The sequence below is a fragment of the Carya illinoinensis genome, chromosome 13, assembly GCF_018687715.1.
Source record: "Carya illinoinensis cultivar Pawnee chromosome 13, C.illinoinensisPawnee_v1, whole genome shotgun sequence".
Lineage (NCBI taxonomy): Eukaryota > Viridiplantae > Streptophyta > Magnoliopsida > Fagales > Juglandaceae > Carya > Carya illinoinensis.
Window position 1 is genome coordinate 27066334 of NC_056764.1, and position 19469 is coordinate 27085802.

Below are 19469 nucleotides of genomic sequence, written 5' to 3' on the forward strand. Positions count from 1 at the left end.
ACTGCCAAGCATAAGAGTTATCGTATATACCCTTCCTAGTTCCTATGCACCAAAACATTAACACTTGGGATGGAGCATCTAATACGTTGGCAGCCAGCAACTTCCATAAACACATGTATGTGTATCGAAATAAGAGGAAGGCAGGGCAGCTGGTGGTGTTTCTTGCATTTGTTGGCTTATAAATTGCTAAAAAAAGACAGGCAGTCCAAGTGCAAGGGTATTTTATAGCAGGATTACACTCAGCCCCCATCAGCCTGATGTCATATACCGTTTGTAATAGAACCAAGCACATGACAATTCCCTACTTGCCATTGAGTCATAACTAGCAGCTGGTCCCTCTAGAATATCAACGAATTATCATTGGATCACATCAGTAAAACTTTGTAAAAGTCAAAGATTTGCTTATGCATCTGCTTCTCTATAACCCTATATATACTTGCTGAAAGACACTGAGTTCAACCAAGTAACCATATCACTTACTCCAAAAGACCAACAAAGAAGTAAATTTCACACCTAATGCACATGGTGGAAGCACCCACTTTCTACAGATGTAAATGGCCGATCATACGATTTGCACTCGAAGCAACCCCCCCCCCCCCCCAAAAAGAAAAAACAACAAAAAAAAGGGCAAAAATCTACAGGACTTCATATAGCGATCCTTTTACCTTCATCATCATTTTCATATAACATTATCCTCATGTTCTATTACAAAACCCCAGTAAACCTGCCACTGCTACATCAGAAAGACTATTTCAGTCTGTCATACCTGAGGCTTTTCCTTCGCAAAGCAAACCATATCCTCAGGATTCACCTCCAGCGGATCATAACCCAACTTTGCTTTAGTAACAGCCTGACATCAGTTCAAGGAAATGGAAACGCATAAGCTTTCATATTGTAAGGGAAAAACATGGATATTTGAAACTAAAAATAATGAAACAAAGAATTGTATCACAACCATTACAAACTCAGGTAGAGAAATGTACTGTATTGGTGACGGAAGAACCTGAATATGGCAATCAAGCTGAACTTGTGTTTATATGTTAATCGAGCAATAATTACTTGTCATTTAGATTCGTCATGGTAACTCCCATCTTGTTATATTAAAATTTTAATTGAGCAGAGCCTACTCAAGTACTATATAAATAGACAACCAAGCCATAAATACACATTAATACATTATGAAGAAGCACTAGGTGAACCTATGATATCACTTTTGGTTTTGTAATATTCTCTAGGATTTTATCTGAGTGGTCTAGGATAGGGTATAAAAAACTGTCAGGCATCCAGCATCTGGCAAAACATGACATAAAATTCTGAGTGCCTTCATTCAATAAAACTGTTAACTTTCCTGATCCTAATAAAGATACAAAAGCCAACAAGAATAAAGCTTAGTAAAAAGTCCTCTACATTAGTTGAAATGATAATTGCTCTTGCAATATGCAATTTCCTTTTTTTTTTCTATATTCAGTCAACAACAAGAATTACACCTAAAAGCCCTCCCAAGCCCCACCCCTATAATTGCCATTAACACTGCACTATGGCAGCTTTGGCATTAAACTTAGAAGGCATTCATTCAAGAATCTCAAGAACACAAGCGTGTTCAAACTGTGAGAGCCACAAAAAGTTCAACCTCACATGAGAACCCATTCCAATGGGTGTTGGCAATTTTTAAAATAGATTCCAACTGGCAACTAGTCACTGACAAACTGGTACAAGCAAATCTAGTGTTACAAGGACAGCTAAAATTTTGTTCTAGGAGTGTAGCGACCCAAAAAACCAAGTCACATCTGGGCTTTTATACCCCAAAAGTAGTCATAGTTACAATTGGAGCCTCTTATAATTATTATAAGAGGCAATAACTTCTTCCCCAAGCAATGTGTCATCCCATTCACCACCCTCTTATACTCCATCCCGGGTATCACAATCCCTCCCTTTAAATCCATGGCATTCTCAAAGTCATTCCATCGTAGGTGGCATAGCTAAAGACCCACACTGGCTGCGATGTGGAGGATGATCCCTTTGTGTTTACTGTGGTGCCCATGGATGGAAAGAAATGAGAGATGCTTCAACAACAAGGAGAGAACAGTGGGGGAAATCTGGAATTTTTTTGTATTTTCTTTGGTCCAATGGTTTTCGGCTATTGCACTAAAGGGAGGGGATGTTCATGAGTTTTTGATTTCCTCTCAGCTTGCTAGAGTGTAATTAGGTGTCTCTTTTGTATGCCCCTTGTGTACATGGGCTTTGCCTAGTTGCATTTGATCAATAAGTTTATTACTTATCAAAAAAAAAAAGACCCACACTTCTAATTAATGTTCACTTTGATACCATTTTAAAAACCTAAGAGAAGTCCAAGCCACATCTAAGTTTATACTCCAAAATAACTTGTCACTGTAACTATTGGAGCTCCTCACATCATTATAAAGGACAGGAACTTCTCCCTGAAGCAAGTAGGATCTCATTCACCACCCTCCATTACTCAATCTTGGATATTTACTACAAGGGAGCCGAACTAGACTGAATTTTGTCTTGGGGCGCCACTAATAAAATATTAAAAGTCACGAATAATTCAATTTTGAATTTTGAGGGCCGAAAGATTTCTTTTCCCCCAGATTTTGGGGGCACCTGAGATTTGTCCCTAATGTCCAGTCCCATTTTTGGAACATCACGTAAAGCTAGATGCCAGAAACTCAAAAATAAATATATTACATATCACTAGCATGCAATACGTCTATTAGTCATTTCAGACCTCAAAAATAGATAGTACAAAAATAATATTAAATATATTTGTTTCTTATGTCTACCAATAGTAATCAGGATGAAAAGAATTTTTTTTATAAGAAAATAATCAGAATGAAGATATTTATATGTCAAAACATATAAATGTGTGGCTGGGAGACACGGTCCTGAAGGATGCTTATCCTAATATTTTCAGAATTGCTCGGGATAAAGAAGTTGTGGTGGCTAATTTGAGGGTAATAATCAATGACACACAGGAGTGGAACATAAGTCTTACTTAGGATGCACATGATTGGGAAGTTATTGAGATGGTGGAGTTTCTCAGCTTGCTGTACAACACTGTTATTGATGCCATAAATGAAGATAAGATGGTATGGAGACCTTCTAGGAAAGGAGATTTTTGCGTGTGCTCCTTTTATGATACAATTACTATGCATCAAAGACACAATAATTTTCCTTGGAATAACATTTGGAGGAGCAAAGCATCTACTAAGGTTGCATTCTTTGTATGGACAGCAACTTAGGGAAGATTCTCACTATGGACAACCTAAGAAGGCGAGGCCTTATCATAACAGAATGGTGCTGTATGTGCAGAAAGAATGGTGAATCGGTGGACCATCTATTTTTACATTGTGAGTTTGCTCAGGAAATCGGGAATTATTTCTTCAGCAGAATGGGTATAGCATGGGTCATGCCGGGAAGAGTGGTAGAACTACTAGCAAGCTGGAGAGGAATTGCGGGGACATCACAGATCGCAGCCATATGGAAGATGGCTCCTCTTTGTATTCTTTGGTGTATTTGGAGTGAAAGAAACGGTAGACTTTTTGAGGATCAGGCATGCTCCCTGGAAGAGTTTAGGAGGTTTTTTTAGAAGACTTTATTTATGCAGGTCATCGCTTTAGAGTTGAATGGTCCCAGCTTCCATGATTTCCTTGTATCAGTTAGTAGATCCTAAATAGGTGTATTCACATGTATACTTCCAGTGTACCTAAACTATGCTTATCAATAAAATTTCTTATTATTTATCCAAAAAACAAATAAAAGCTCATTAACCATGAGAAACCCTCTCGTGATATACATTTTTTTTTATACATATTCTATCTAAGAGGACTTTTTTAGTGGGAAAAGAAAAGAAATAAGAGCACTTATAACAAACACAAGCAGAACTAATAAGAAACAAATTCCTGTTTTTTAGCTTAGTAAATAAAATTAAATTAAATTAAATTTAAAAAAAAAAAAAAAAAAAAAAAAAAAAAAAAACCCAAGATGGAAGTTTGTACCTTTAGGCCCTGGCTTCCTTGTGGGAGATAACTATCACGTTTGACCCAAGCAAAACAATCCAGATGACAAGCAAATTTAGCACGACATTCCCCTTGATTCTTGTCACATTGAAATCCTAACTCCTGCATGACCAAAAAGAAAAACAAAGTTTAGATTGAGAGGGAAGAAAGCAATAACTTTCTTTTTTATAGGTAAATCAATAACTTTTTACAAGTAGCATGAGCTTAAATAAAGAAACCCATTGACAACTGAAAAGAGAGTATCTCCAAAATCCAGCATATATAAGAACAAGATTAATCTAATACTATACTTATAAGAAGAATAATGTCAAACTCACATCAAGCCAAAAAGCATTGAGGTCCAATGAAACAAAAGATATTGAATTGTCATGACCTACTTCAAAATACTACCCTGTAGTTTTTTATATGATATTAATACAAAACCATAAGTTCAAAGTATAATTCTTGCTATTCAAAATACCAACAGTCAAAAAAATTCATGTGTGTCAAATGCAATTAAATGCTCAAAAAGCTAAGCATAAAAATAAATAAATAAATAAAGCACCACATATCTGAAAATCCTAGGCATAATCTAGACAACTAAAGTAACACAAATTTTTTTTTTTTTGATAAGTAATAAGAAATTCTATTAATATGCATAGTCCAGGTACACTGGAAGTATACATGTGAATACATCTATTTAGGATCTAGTAACTGATACAAGGAAATCTTGGAAACTGAGACCATTCAGCTCTAAAGTAACACAAATTTATAGGAAAAACAGATGCAGGCAGAAACATGGACAACAATATGGAGCCAGGTCCTTTTTCTTTTGGTAGAATGATTCCTGAAATCTTCTTCTACAAGCTAGAAGTCATAGGCAATGGTCACTTACTATGATGATACTATTTACAGTTGATTATGTTTACATACTACGAATTGTGCAGTACTATTTACAGCCATTGATCATAGGGGGACCTATGGAGTGGGGCTATGGAAGTACATACGGAAAGGCTGGTGCTCCTTTGCTAGTAATACTCGGTTGTGTGTGGAGGATGGTAGTAGGATCAGCTTCTGGAAGGATGTGTGGGTGGGAGACACGGCCTTGAAGGATGTTTACCCCACAATTTTCAGTATTGCAAGGGAAAAAGAAGCTATGGTGGCTGATTTGCGGGTAATCAATCAAGGTTCTCAGTAGTGGAACATTAGTCTTAATAGGGATGCCCATGATTGGGAAGTGACTGTTTTGGTGGAGTTTTTGAACTTGCTGTACAACACTCCTATTGCTGCCACAACTGAAAACTTGCTAGAATGGAGATCCTCTAGGAAAGGGAAGTTCTCAGTACACTCCTTTTATGACTATTACTATGCAACAAAAGCACAACTTCCCTTGGAAGAACGTATGGAGGAGTAAAGCACCAACCAATGCTGCATTCTTTGTCTGGACAGCAGCTCTAGGGAAGATTATGACCATAAACAATCTTAGACGACGTGGCCTTATAATCACAGATTGGTGTTGTTTGTGTAAAAATAGTGGTGAAACGGCAGACCATCTACATTTACATTGTGTTGTTACTCGAGACATTTGGAACTACTTTTTCAGCAAAATGGGAAAAGCATGGGTAATGCCGAGCAGAGTGGTTGAACTGTTAGCCAGCTGGAGAGGAATCATTGAGACACCACATATCGCAACTGTGTGAAAAATGGCTCCTATATGTATTTTTTGTTGTATGTGGTGTGAAAGAAATGGGAGGCTTTTTGAGGATAATGAGCATTCCTTGGATGAGTTTAGGAGTTTTTTCTAGAAGACTTTGTTTTTGTGGGCCATTGCTTTAGATTTGAATGGTCTCAGCTTCCATGATTTCCTTGTAACTGTTTCTAATTCCTAAATAGGTGTATTCACATGTATACTTCCAGTGTACCTAGGCTATGCCTATCTTTATATCAATGAAATAACTTATTACTTATCAAAAACACAAAAGGTGGTAAAAATTATGAGCAGTACAAAGCACCAGGCCCAAATGGTTTTACAATGGCTTTCTTTCAAGCTTGCAAGGATGTGATTAAAGACAACATTATGCAGGAATTCCAGAATTTTCAAACAAGTTTGAAAAAAGTGTTGATGGCATTTTCTCAACTCTCATTTCTAGAAAGCTGGGGTAATGGGTTTTAAAGATAACCAACCAATTAGGTTGTGAAGAGAATGTACAAGCTAATTGTCGAAGTCCAGGCTAATCGGTTGAGTATGCTTATTGAGAAGATTCTTTCAAAACCAGAGCATGCATTTGTCAAAGGTAAACAAATTTTATACTCAGTGCTTATAGATAAGACATTCTTGGATAGTAGGCTTAGCTCAAGTGAGCCAAGGGTACTTTGGAATTAGATATTGAGAAGGCCTACAATCATGTTAACTGCGAGTTTCTTTATTATTTACTTGGCACATATGATTTCTTTCTATTTTGATTGGTAAGTCTTGGGAGATAAGATTTTGGGAGCAATGACTGTCTTGGATAGTGTAATGTATCCACTCAGTGCGCTTTATGTATTGGTTAATGGTATTCCCTCTTAGATTTTTCAATAGCTCTTGCCTCTCGTGGTCTAAGACCGGTGAGCTCTTGTCTTTGTTACTGATTGTTCATTTCATGAAGGCCTCAGCAAAATGTTGTCAACAACTGTTGATGAAGGCTTTCTCTAAGGACTGATATGGGGGATAGCAATTTTGTTGTACTCAACATTTCCCATCAATTGTTTGCAAATGATACCTTGAGATTTTGTAGGGCAAACCCATGCCACCTTTGCCCTTTGAGGGCACTTTTTTTGTACTTCAAAGATGTTTCTATGTTGAAAGTGAAATTGGGATGTGGGTAATGTTTCTAAAGTGGATAGTCTAGCTAGCATGTTAGGTTGCAAGGTATCCTCTTTGCCTATGAAATATCTTCGCCTCCCCTTGGGAGCCTCTTAAAAAGCCAAGTCCATTTCGAGTGGTGTGATAGAGAAGACTAAGCATTGATTGGCCAATGGAATTAAAAAGTTATAGCAAGATTTTTTATTGAGAAAGATAGGTGAAGAGTTCAAATTTCGCTTATCAAATTAGGCAAAGATAAGTTCCCCGATTTCCAAGTGAGGTTTGGTAGTTCAAAATTTGTTCTTGGTCAATCAAGTTCTTCTTGGATAGTGGCTTTGGCGTTACTAACATGAGGAAGGCCTTGTGTAAAATTGTAGCGGCTTCTCGATTTGGTTGTACTTAAGGTGAGCATTCTAATGAGAGGCACATGGATTGTATGAGAGGTTGTGAAAAAATCTCAAAAGAGGGGGAGTTTTCTCCTGTCACACTAGACTTGAGGTGGGTGATGGCTCTAAGATTAGATTTTGGCATGACATAAGGTACATAGACAAGGCCTGCATGCATGTGCATAAGGCTTCGGTAGCTAATTTATTGTAGTTCTCCAGTGTCTCACCTCAATAGAATGTTAGTTTTATCAGAGTGGCTCGTGAATGGAAATTTGATATCATCACGGAATTTTTCAATCTTTTGTACTCCACTAGATTATGTCTTGGAGGTCAAAGTTAAAACTCTTTCATCCCTTCCAAGAAAGGGAGTTCACTGTTAGATCTTTTATTGGGTCCTTATGGCCCCAAGACAGTAACTCTTCCTATGAGGGCATTTGGCAGACTAAGGCACCTCTAAGAACAACTTTTTTCACTTTGAAAGGAATTTGAAGGATGATGAGTGGATGTTGAAGGAGCTTAAACTTTTCTTTTCCAATCCTTTGTTTCTTTGGTCAGCCACCATAGATTTTAGCGGGCTGAATTCCCATGATCTTCTTGTATCTTTTTCTATTTCTAATTAGGAACCAATTTCATAGACCTCCAATGTACTTGAGCTATACTTTTCACATTTTTTAATAAAATCTTCAATTATTTAAAAGAAATACTACAAATAAAAGAATGTTATAGAATAACATAGAGAAAGTAAACCTTATGCAGGCAGCTAATAATAACTATGTTTTTTCCTTCTCAATAATTCAAAGAGCTAAAATTTTAAGATGATGATGTTGAAATTCAATTAACAGAAATAAACAACGCACTTCACTCATTTTAATGCCATGATAGACTGCTCTGCTTTCCAGGAATGGCCAGTCAAAAAAATCACCATTGTATGTGACATAAATACCGGGCTTGAGCTCTTGCATATGGGCAAACCACTGTCTAAGAAGCTCTACCTGCAAGCAGTACCAGATAACAAAACTTGACTTGTATATAAGCACCGTAATTGATGTAAATACATATGCGTGTATACATGGTGAATTTTTTTTTTTTTATAAGTAAAAGATAGATATTATTGATATGTGTACACCGGAAGTATACAGAAAAAGACCTAAATACATTCTAACTATGCTGAATTAAAGACAAAAAATCATGAACATTGTCCCCATTTAGTACAATAGCAGAAAACCAAAGCATTAAAGTGTGGAGAAAAATATTCTTCAGCTCCTCCCTTGTACGTTCCTTATCATAAAAAACAACGCGCATTCCTTTCTGACCAAATACACCACATGATGCATAGCGGAATCATCTTCCACACCGTAGCCACTTGAGATCGACCTTGTAGCTTCGTCTAGCATCCCAACAAATCCACCACCCTTTTGGGCATCACCCAAGAAACATCCACCCTTCGAAAGGTCTCCCTCCCACAACCCCCTTGCTACCTCACAATGCAATAGAAGATGGTCTACAGTTTCTCCATTCTTTTTGCACATATAGCACTAATCTACCACAACACAACCCATCTTCCTCAAATTATCCAAAGTCAAGATCTTCCCAAGAGCCGCATTCCATACAAAGAAAGCAACTTTCGATGGTACCCTAGACCTCCATATATTTTTCCAAGGGAACAGAGCATGATCTTGTGATGTCAAGATTTTGTAATATTCCTTAACCATGCATTTCTTATTATTAGCCCTCCACTTCAATCTATCCCTTTGTGTCGAAAGCAACCCCCTGGAATATAGTAGGCTGAAAAACTCTGCAACAATGGTTAGTTCCCAATCATGAAAGTTCCTACTAAAAAGAATATTCCAATGGTGGGAACCATTCGAGAAGAGACGCATGTCTGCCATAGAAGCCTCTTTATTCACAGCAATACTATAGAGAACCGGAAATGCCCTTTTCAATGCATGGTTTCCACACCACACGTCCCGCCAAAAACTGATGCAATTGCCCTCACCTGCTACAAAACAAATCTGGTTTTCAAAACATGGCCACCCCCCCCCCTTTATAAACTTCCATAAGCCCACTCCATACCCCCCTCTCACTTCATTAGAGCACCACCCACCCCAAGCTGTCCCATATCTAGCGTCGATAATTGCTTTCCACAAAGATCCCCCCTCCGCATAATATCTCCACAACCATTTCCCCAATAACGCTTTATTAAAAGTTCTCAAATCACGCACTCCCAATCCCCCATGTACCACAGGATCACACACTGTCTTCCATTTAACCAGATGAAATTTCTTCTCCTCCCCCATACCCCCCCATAAGAACGCCTTAAATATCTTCTCGATCCTATTCACCACCCCTACCGGCATAGGAAATAAGGATAAAAAATATGTAGGGAGATTAGAGAGTGTACTCTTAATAAGAGTGAGACGACCCCCTTTCGATAAATACATCCGTTTCCACCCACCCAACCTTTTCTCTATCTTCTCCACCACCCCATCCCAAATAGCTCTTGCTTTAAAAGTTGCACCCAATGATAGGCCCAGATACTTCATTGGCAAAGAGGATACCTTACACTCCAACATGCTTGCTAAGCTGTGAATATTAAAGACCGCACCCACTGGAACCATCTCAGACTTCCCAAGATTCATCTTGAGTCCCGACGCAGCTTCAAAACAACGTAAGAGTGCCCGTAGAGTTTGAATCTGGCTAGTATCCGCATCACAAAAGAGAAGAGTGTCATCTGCAAATAAAAGATGTGAAATGGTAATGGATTCACCAGTGCCATTACCCACCTAGTAACCAGATAAAAGACCCCCCTCCACTGCAGCCTTTACCATCCTACTAAAAGCCTCCATGACTATAACAAACAAGAGAGGAGATAATGGATCTCCTTGTTGCAAACCCCGAGAGCTACTAAAGAAACCAACAGGTGTGCCATTAACAAGCACTGAGAACCTTGCAGTAAAGATACAATGCCTCATCCATGAGATCCACCTCTCACCAAATCCACACCTTCCAAGCAGATATAATAAGAAATTCCAATTCACATGATCATAAGCCTTTTCCATGTCTAGCTTACATAATAAACCAGGATCTCCCTCCCTCAATCTGTGGTCTAAACACTCATTTGCAATGAGCACAGAATCAAGGATTTGTCTCCCATGAATAAATGCATTTTGTGACTTGGAGATAATCTGTTCCATCACAGGACGAAACCGATTTGCTAGCACTTTCGAAATTATTTTGTAAATACCACTCACCAGGCTTATAGGATGAAAATCCTCAATAATCGATGCCCCAGGTTTCTTGGGAATAGGAGCAATAAAAGTCGCATTAAGAGATCTTTCAAACTTTTGAAAAGAGTGAAATTCACTAAATACCTGCATCACATCACCTTTCACTATGTCCCAACAAGTTTGGAAGAAACCCATAGAGAATCCATCTGGTCCCGGTGCTTTATCCTTTGCCATCCCAGAAATAACCTTGTAGATTTCATCTTCATCAAAATGTCTCTCCAGCTCACTCACCCTCTGAGAGTCAATAGTCTCAAAAGACAGGCCATCAAGTTTCGATCTCCAATCAACCGATTCAGTGAGAAGGGATTCATAATATTGCACAATATGGTTCTCTATAATAGTTGGTGAAGTCATTACCTCCGGACCAGAATGTAACACCTCAATAGCATTACTACGCCGATGAGAGTTTGCCACTTTATGAAAATACTTCGTGCACCTATCCCCCCCTTTCAACCAAAGAGCCCTAGATTTTTTACGCCAAGAGATCTCCTCCGCCAACAAAACTCTCTCCAGATTTGACATAACCATGCCCTTTCTCAGCTGCCCCTCCTCTAAGATATCTCCCTGTAACTCCTATTCCTCTAACCTTTGCAATTCCTCCAGTAGGGCTGACTTCTGATTGTCAATGTGACCATAGACTTCCAAATTCCACCTCTTCAAATTTTGTTTTAGAGCCTTTAGCTTTCCTGCAAGAATGAAACTTGGAGTACCCAAGAACTGGTACGAAGACCACCTCTCCCTCACCAACTCAACAAACCCCTCCGCTGTAAGCCACATATTTTCAAATTTGAAGTGCCAGCGACCATTATGGATGCCCCCACAGTCTAGAAGAATAGGGAAATGATCAGAGCTGACTCGAGGTAACTGTTTCTGACATACCCCAGGAAAGTGGGCTTCCCATTCAGGAGAGACAAGAAATCTGTCCAATTTTGACCAAACTCGACCGTTTGACCAAGTGTACTCGCCCCCTACCAGCGGGAGATCCATGAGATTCAAATCAAAAATAAAATCTGAAAACTCCTCCATGGCCATAGTATGTCTATACTGCCCTGAGCGCTCACTCTGAAAACGGATAATGTTAAAATCACCCCCCATGCACCACGACACCTCCCATAAAGAATAAAAACCCGCCAATTCCTCCCACAACCTTCTTCGATCCCTGTCCACATTAGGACCGTAAGTACCTACAAATGCCCAAACCCATCCATCCTCCACATTTTTAAATTTAGTTGCTACCGAGAAGTCACCAATACACTCTTCTAACACCTCCACCGCTCTTTTATCCCACATAAGTAAAACCCCTCCTAAAGCTCCCACTGAAGCCAAATAAGCCCAACCCACATAAGAACATCCCCATAAACTACGAACAATGCTTCTATCAATACTTTGCAATTTTGTTTCTTGCAAACACACCACATCACCCTTCCACATCCTCAATAAAGCTTTGATTTGAAGCCGTTTATTGCTCTCATTAAGCCCCCGCACATTCCATGATATAATCTTAGGATGCATGTAAACTTAAATTGCCCCTCCCTTTCAATTTCTCCCTTCCACCACTTCCTTCATAATTAATTGAACAAGTTAGCCTTTTCAGTTCTCTATCCCTCTTTACTGCAGATTTTGAGTGGCTTTCTTCCAAAGCCACTAAAAGAGCCTCAAATTGTTCCTCCTTTCCTGCACAAGAGATCCCAATTACCGCTTGGATCTCTTTCACTTTCTTCAAAACCCATGACGAGTAGCAACTCCCCACTTTAGGACTGGGAGGGAGTGCACACAGAGGTGTTAGGACAGCCCCCTCTCCCCCATCATAATCATCAACAAACAAGGCCACTTGCAAATCAGCCTCAACACAAGCCGCCTCCCCCAAAGACCCCCTCATTTCTGAAGGACAAGATGCTACTGAAATCCCAACTAATTCCTTCCCCAAATTGTTCCCGTTGGCACCCCCCTCCTCCTGTGTAACAAGACTTTTCGGAGACCCCAAGACCACAAACCCACTTTCCAATGTTTCAACAAGTACAGAAGAGATCTCCGTGCATCCTCCCAACTCCGGCGACCCTTTCTGTGCCAAGATTTTCGCCGGGATGAGCCTCTCCTCACTCCCCACCGTCGGAACTATGTCTCTGGACAATGTCAGCCCACTAGCCTTTTCAACAGACCTCGCCGGCAAACCCATCTCTGTCGTCAGCGTCCCCTGCTCCGTTACCGACGATGAAGAAAGAGACCCACTCAACGGAACAGAAAAAATCTCACTAAGCTCACTCAGACTGTGCTCTGCTGGCGTGTATTCCGGCACCCCTGACCTCTCGACGTTGTCACCACCTTCGGTGGTGGCCTCTGATCCAACGCCGGCGGTGGGAGTTGAGATCCACCCACCAACGAAGGAGTATCGAGGGTCTCCGTTGAAATCCTCTACAACCCGTAACCATCAGGCTTCAATGGCTGGGTTGGCTCGATGGATGGGTGGGCAGGCCAGATGGGTGAGTGGGCTTGCGTGAAAGAACTCTGGGTCCCTTTAAGCCCAGCACACGCCGGGCCCTTGCCTTTCTCTTCATACCCCACAAGATGAGGCTGCAAATCCCCATCTAACTTAAAGCCTTCTAACTGACCCAGGCCCACATCCCTCATCACACCCTCTTGAACGCATCGTTTAACTAATGCCATATTATCTTGCAACTCTACCACCTGCTTTTCCATTGCCACCAACGCATGCAGTAGAGTTTCTAAATTCAACCCCGACACGCTCCTGCCCCCTTCTACGCAAATCAGGCTCTTCATCAAAGAGGAAAGATCTCCTGTCTTCTCTACCATTTTTGGAGCTCGAGATAGGAACTCTTTATACGATAGGGACTGCTGCCCCTACGATGGCGAAGGAGGCTTCCATGGGAGGTTGCCTCTGTATTCCCCTCCCGGAGCATAACCCATTGAAACTAACTCCTGTAGCAAGTCCCCGAGATTCCTCCAACGTACTCCTTTCCTCCCTTCCGGAATTACTAACAGCCCACTTCTTCTATGTTGTCCGAACTCTGAAAGAGAGAAAAATCTCCCATGGGAGTTATGTTTTCTCTGCAACACCAGAACCTGAGACCCACTTCTCCGTGTTCTATGAAACTCAACTAGCCCCCCCTGAACTGCACCTTCATTTACCATGGACGCCAACCACCCCAAAGAGGCTTGATCAATGGAGACGTGATTCACTGCTCGACAACTGCTCTCTGTAACTCTCCACCATCTCTCATTAACCTTCCTAAACTCAAAGCACTTCTGGTCAATGATAACGTTCCTAATCGACCCCATCTCACATAAACAACTCCTAAAAAATCAGTAAAACAACTATACTAAACTCCACTGTTTACACTCAAAATCAACCACTAAGATCCATCGCACTGAACCATTGTATTTTCTCAGGAATGTACGGAGAGAAAATACTATAAGTGACATTAATTACATGGTGAAATTATGCATACATAAAAGACGTAAGTGAACATATGCCTAGATAAATACATAAATACACATACTTAAATTGATATGTATATATGTGTGTGAGTTTGTGTGTCATTACCTCATTTTTAACATTTGTCACTTTAAAATACCCTTCAAATTCTGGTTTCGGAGTGTACTCTAGGTCCTCTATATCATCTCCAACACACTGGATATAAACAACAGAAATGATGGATATTTATAACAATTGCCAATGAAGAAATCAAGTCTATGATCACATCCAATTAAATCTCAACTAAGAGATCAATTGATACTGGGCAAAGGCAATAATGAGGCCTACATGGATACAAAACAAATAAATGATCATTAAGCCCCATCAGTCATTTGAGAAGAAAATCAACAGACAGAGTAATTAATTCCAAAAAGCACTTGCAACAACCATATACCGGCCATAATCAATTCTACCATCAACTTGGGTTAATTAAATAGAAATACAAACATACCATTGTATCACAAATTGTCTAAAAACATAAGTTTATTGTAACTAAAAGAGTACATCTTGGACGTTGCAAAAAGGCCGTCTTCAAAGCTTATAAGCAAACTTAATCCATGGTATCAGAATGTTAATTTTTCAACACACATGGAAGAGCTCTAGATATCATTCACTAGAAATGGTCATACAAAGAGTCTTACAGAGACTTCTTTATATAATATCTCCGATTACAAAATTAGTAGTAAAACCAGAAAATCACTATCTGAGAGTTTATTCCTATGCCCTTATCATCTCAACTTCATCCAGCACTAAAACCCCACCCCCCAACCTTAGATGTTAAACAGGCATTTATGAGAGGAATCAACTTTTACCAATAAATCTCAAACTTCAGAATCAAAACGCAGATTATAGTCATTCAATACATTTTAGAATGATCACAGTTATACAGAAAACAGATGCAAGATTAAGTTCAAGCATGTATGCCATAAAATGCTAGTTAGAACGTTATGCAACTCTTACGTCTGAACATATGCTGCAGACTAGGAATCACAAGATCTTGTTAAGGAACAAGTGAAGAAATACTGAAAATGCATTAAGCTTAAGCCTATCATATGTACCTCTCTGTTAATGATCAGGTACCCTTGTCCATCAACCATGTATGAGATCATCATTATCAAATCATATTCAGCATCAGGAAATTTCAAAGGAAGCTTTGTGGTCTCAATATCAAATGCACAAACATGCACTTCAGCACGTTGCAAAAGATCTGTTCTCTTCTCTAGCATAAGACCAGTACTAGATACAGTAACATTGTACCACTGCCCACATCGTACATCTGAATCATATGAAATTCTCAATGTCTCAAAAAAAAGATATGCAAATAAAACATAACTTCTTAATCTTCATAAAAATTCTTATCAAAATCTTCATAAAAAGTAAGTAGAATCTCAAAACCAGCATCAAGAGATAAGAATCACCTTTGTCAATGGCAAATCTAACATGGTAAGGAACATCATACTCACGGAGGTCAAAAATGCAATCTAGAAAATCTTGAGGTCTTTGATCTCTGCAAATGGTCTTGAAATCATCAAAGAGATAACACTTATGATGAGAGGAAAAGGTCAGGTGCTCGATCCAGAAAGAGAAGCAACGGAAACAGCAGTTACAAGGTAGAACAGCAGAAAGAAAAACAATAAACTTTTCCACCAAAGTAACAACTAATATTAATTATTTTGCAAAACAATGGCTGTTCCAATGCTAATAGAACCTGAACCTGGAGAATAGAGCCTTACTTTTTTCCCGTTATTATGGACTCGTATGCTTCTGCAGCATCAAATTTTTCCTGGTTTCTTTCAACAACTTGCAATAGGTCACTCTTCACATTCATTAATTGTTGAACAGTGTCAAAAGATAGCTTTAAATAAGGTTTGCGCAAACCCGATAAATGGTTTTTCTGTCAAGGAGCATACAATGATATCAGAATGCATTTAAAGGGAAAAATATTAGCAAACAGTTCCACCAACTGAAGAGAAAAGAAAGACATTGCGGAAACGGGAGGTCATCATAGTAGACTGGTATTATATGTGCAAGAAAAGTGGCGAGACTGTGGATCATCTTCTACTGCATTGTGAGGTTGCTAGAGTGATATGGGATGATGTGTTCTGTAGGTTAGAGCTAGCTTGGGTTGTTGAGTTCTTGGTTAGTTGGACAAATCTAGGAGGTGCTCCACAAATCAGAGCTGTGGAAAATGGTGCCTATATGTGTCCTATGGTGCTTATGGCAAGAGTGAAATGAACGGACGTTTGAAGACAAGGAATGCTCTCTAGGGGAAATTAGATCACTCTTTGTTAGAACATTATTTCTATGGGTCATAGTCGTAGATTTTAATAGCCTTGGTTTTCATAACTTTCTTGTTTCCTTTTCTTCTTCCTACATAGGTGTTACCTCATATATACCATCTTGTGTACTTGGATAATGCCTATTCTTGTTAATACAATCATTTACTTATAAAAAATAAAAATAAATAAAAAAAACCAAGTAATTTCTAAAATCCCTACTATTATATATCTACTTCCAAATTTATATGCAGTGTCGGCATCGATAATGAATATTATTTATCAAAAAATATATATATCTACTTCCAAATCACTTGTCATAAAAATAAATATCCACTTCCAAATCTATTTTAAATGATGCAATATGATTAAATATAACTCAACAGTGCACAATTATATTAATCTAGCTTTGCCCAAAACAACATGAGCTTCTACAATTGGATAAACACTTAAATGGATAGAACCTAGAAATATATGAAGGTAAGAGAAAAGAAAGAAGTGAAAGTATCAAAGAATTCTCGTATTTTTAAGGAAGCAAAAAAATTAAAAGAGTAGTTGGACCAAAAGCATAGTTGCTCACTAGATCAAGGTCTTCTTTCTCCATGATTTCAATATCAGCAATTTGTCTTTCATAGCGTCGTCTCAAATAAGCTTCAACATCGGTTTCCATTTTTTCCTAAAATATTCACATCATCAATGCAACAACATCATGGAAACTATTGACCAATAACAACATTAAATTTTTAATCGGCAATAATAACATTTAAATATAGAAAGCATATACCTTTGTGGCAACATAAAAATAAGGTCGGAACTCGTATTTTGACTTGAAAGTAGAACCATCCTACAATCAAACTAAAAAGAGTTATATAATCAACCAAGTCAATTAGCAAGCCCGCAAGAAAGAAAGTATTACAGCAGGCAACCTCCTGAATTATTCAATAAAAGTTTACCTGTGACACAAAATAAAGGTCAACACAACTATAGACTTGCTGGGTGTCTTGATCCTCCCAAGATGACTGCAAAATTACAAGTAGGCCTTTAGAAATGTCTACATGACAAAATTTCAGGAACTTGAATTCAAAATTTACCGTGTCTGGATATGAAATCTCATGCATATGAAACAAAACTCAACTTTGTGAATCCCATATTAGAAGAAATTAGTTTTCATTCGTAAGAGTAGAGTTGCTAAATTATTTGGCCCTCGAGATGATTCATCTAATTCCAATATAAGTTGCAAGGGTAGAAATTAGTGAATATTGCAACAATTACTTAGTTACTAGGCTGAGTTTCTGAAAAAAAGAAAAAAAAAGCCACGCACTCCATTTTTCAATTTCTTGTTTTCTCATCAAATAAACCAAACTTAAAGATGAGATAGTTAATGATACAAACCAAATTGATACATATATATAAATAGATATATATATATATATATATATATATATATATATATATATGATTATGCAAAAAATAAAGACAGAAAATGCGTGCATTTAGGAGAAATAGAAGTGCAGTGGTGCAAAATTGATTATTGCATAATTTACTTACGGAAGCGAATGTAAGCAACCATCCTAGCCGCTTTTCACCTTCGGAAAAGAGATCGAACCCTAGCTTGGACTCGAGATCCTCCTCGGCGTTGCGTATTAACTTCAGCTTCTTCGAGCTCCGAGGGTTTTGGCGGTCCCGCCTTCGTCCTTCGCCATTCATGGTTCGTTACCTGATTGAAGGTCTCTCGGTCAGAGAGGGGGGATTTCAAAACTCTTCCGAAGTTCTGATATTTTAACTTTTAAGTGAGAAGCCGATGGAGTGGGGAGAGCCTAGGGACTTGGCGAGCGGAGTGAATTTCCCGCGCTTTTGTGTTCACACACTGCTGGACAAATAAAAAAATAAAAATAAAATTAAGCACCGTTTTGCAACACCGCACGACTCTTTTGTGTAAAACCGCCCTGCGGCCACATTGCGGCATCGCATCCAACGGGGTAAAAATTAAAAACGTCGTCGTATCTAACACACTGCATTTTTCTTTCAGTAAATTCTTTCGTCTCCCCATTTCGCCCCAGATTTTCTCTCTCTTTCTTCCATCTTCTTCTTCTTCTTCTTCTCCCTTCTGTCACGAGAAAGCCGCTTCTTTTAATTAGCAAATGATTTCAATTTTTTTCAACTTCTTTTAATGGTGTATTATGGGTCCCTTTTCTTTCCCTGGAAGCAGGTCCTCAACAAATTATTTCAGCTCAGCTTTAAAAAAATGAGTTAATAATAAATCTGCTATCTCCATTAATGCTATAAAAGTAACAATATGATAACTTGTTATTACCCGGTGCTCCGAATGATTTTCACTGAGATGATGGCCTGAACCAGATCCACCCACGAACTCTGCAGTGCTCGTGTCAAAGTACCCAACAACCTGTTCAATACAAAAGCCACTCATTGACAAAAATTTTAAAATGAAATTTGATTAATGTCTGAAGAATTTGTTTGCTGAAGAAATTCACTCCGAATGTTCGGAGGGTGCATCAAGCAGCTATTTTTTGTAGGATGTGATGCGGAATGAACGACGGCGACCAAAGATGCACGACGGCAAAGGCGGATCCAACGCACGACGGAGACCTCTCTGGTTTCGCTTTCTGGTTTCCCTCTACAGCGTCCAATCCAAAGCAGCTTTTTGGATTCGATTTCCCTCCAACGCACGACGGCCCTGCAAGACGCATCCAAAGCACGACAGAGACCTCTTTCAGTTTTGATCTCCCCCTCACTGGTTTCCCTTTGGTTTCGCGCTACAAAATCCTATCTTTCTTCCGCTTTTTTTTTTTTTTGAAAACTCTACTTGCCGAATGGGGTAACCGTGGCACAGTCGTCTACGTGTAATAAATGAAACGGTTCGTTTCATTCAAAATAATAAACGATGTGTTTTTATTTTCGAAAAAATCTAGTTATAAGTATAATTATATATTAATATATACACTAATATATTATAATTAGTCAAAAATTAGATTTTATTAAAAACAGTGCTAATTTAAATTTTAAGTATGAAGTAATAAGTATTGATATGCAGATTAGTATGCGACTTTACTTGTATGTAGTAAAATCTACTATGTAAGGCTTATCTTCTTCCGTGATCCCCCAACTCTATAAGGCCTGATCTTAGGTCACGTCAAAATCCAAAATA

At 38.7% G+C, this 19469-nt stretch overlaps 1 protein-coding gene across 1 annotated transcript in view; it reads right to left on the bottom strand.

Moving 5' to 3' along the window:
* LOC122292056 (DNA polymerase epsilon catalytic subunit A-like) overlaps positions 1-18382 on the bottom strand; it is a 61431-nt gene extending 43049 nt beyond the window's left edge. The window contains exons 1-11 of the mRNA XM_043100247.1: positions 17852-18382; positions 17257-17322; positions 17088-17147; positions 16884-16979; positions 15761-15921; positions 15446-15534; positions 15086-15303; positions 14097-14183; positions 8105-8239; positions 4017-4139; positions 767-850 (exon numbers count right to left, since the gene is read on the bottom strand). Coding sequence (XP_042956181.1) covers positions 767-850; positions 4017-4139; positions 8105-8239; positions 14097-14183; positions 15086-15303; positions 15446-15534; positions 15761-15921; positions 16884-16979; positions 17088-17147; positions 17257-17322; positions 17852-18010 — 1278 coding nt within the window. The 5' untranslated portion in view covers positions 18011-18382. The remainder of the gene's footprint in view (positions 1-766; positions 851-4016; positions 4140-8104; positions 8240-14096; positions 14184-15085; positions 15304-15445; positions 15535-15760; positions 15922-16883; positions 16980-17087; positions 17148-17256; positions 17323-17851) is intronic.
* Between the last annotated feature and the right edge of the window lie 1087 nt (positions 18383-19469).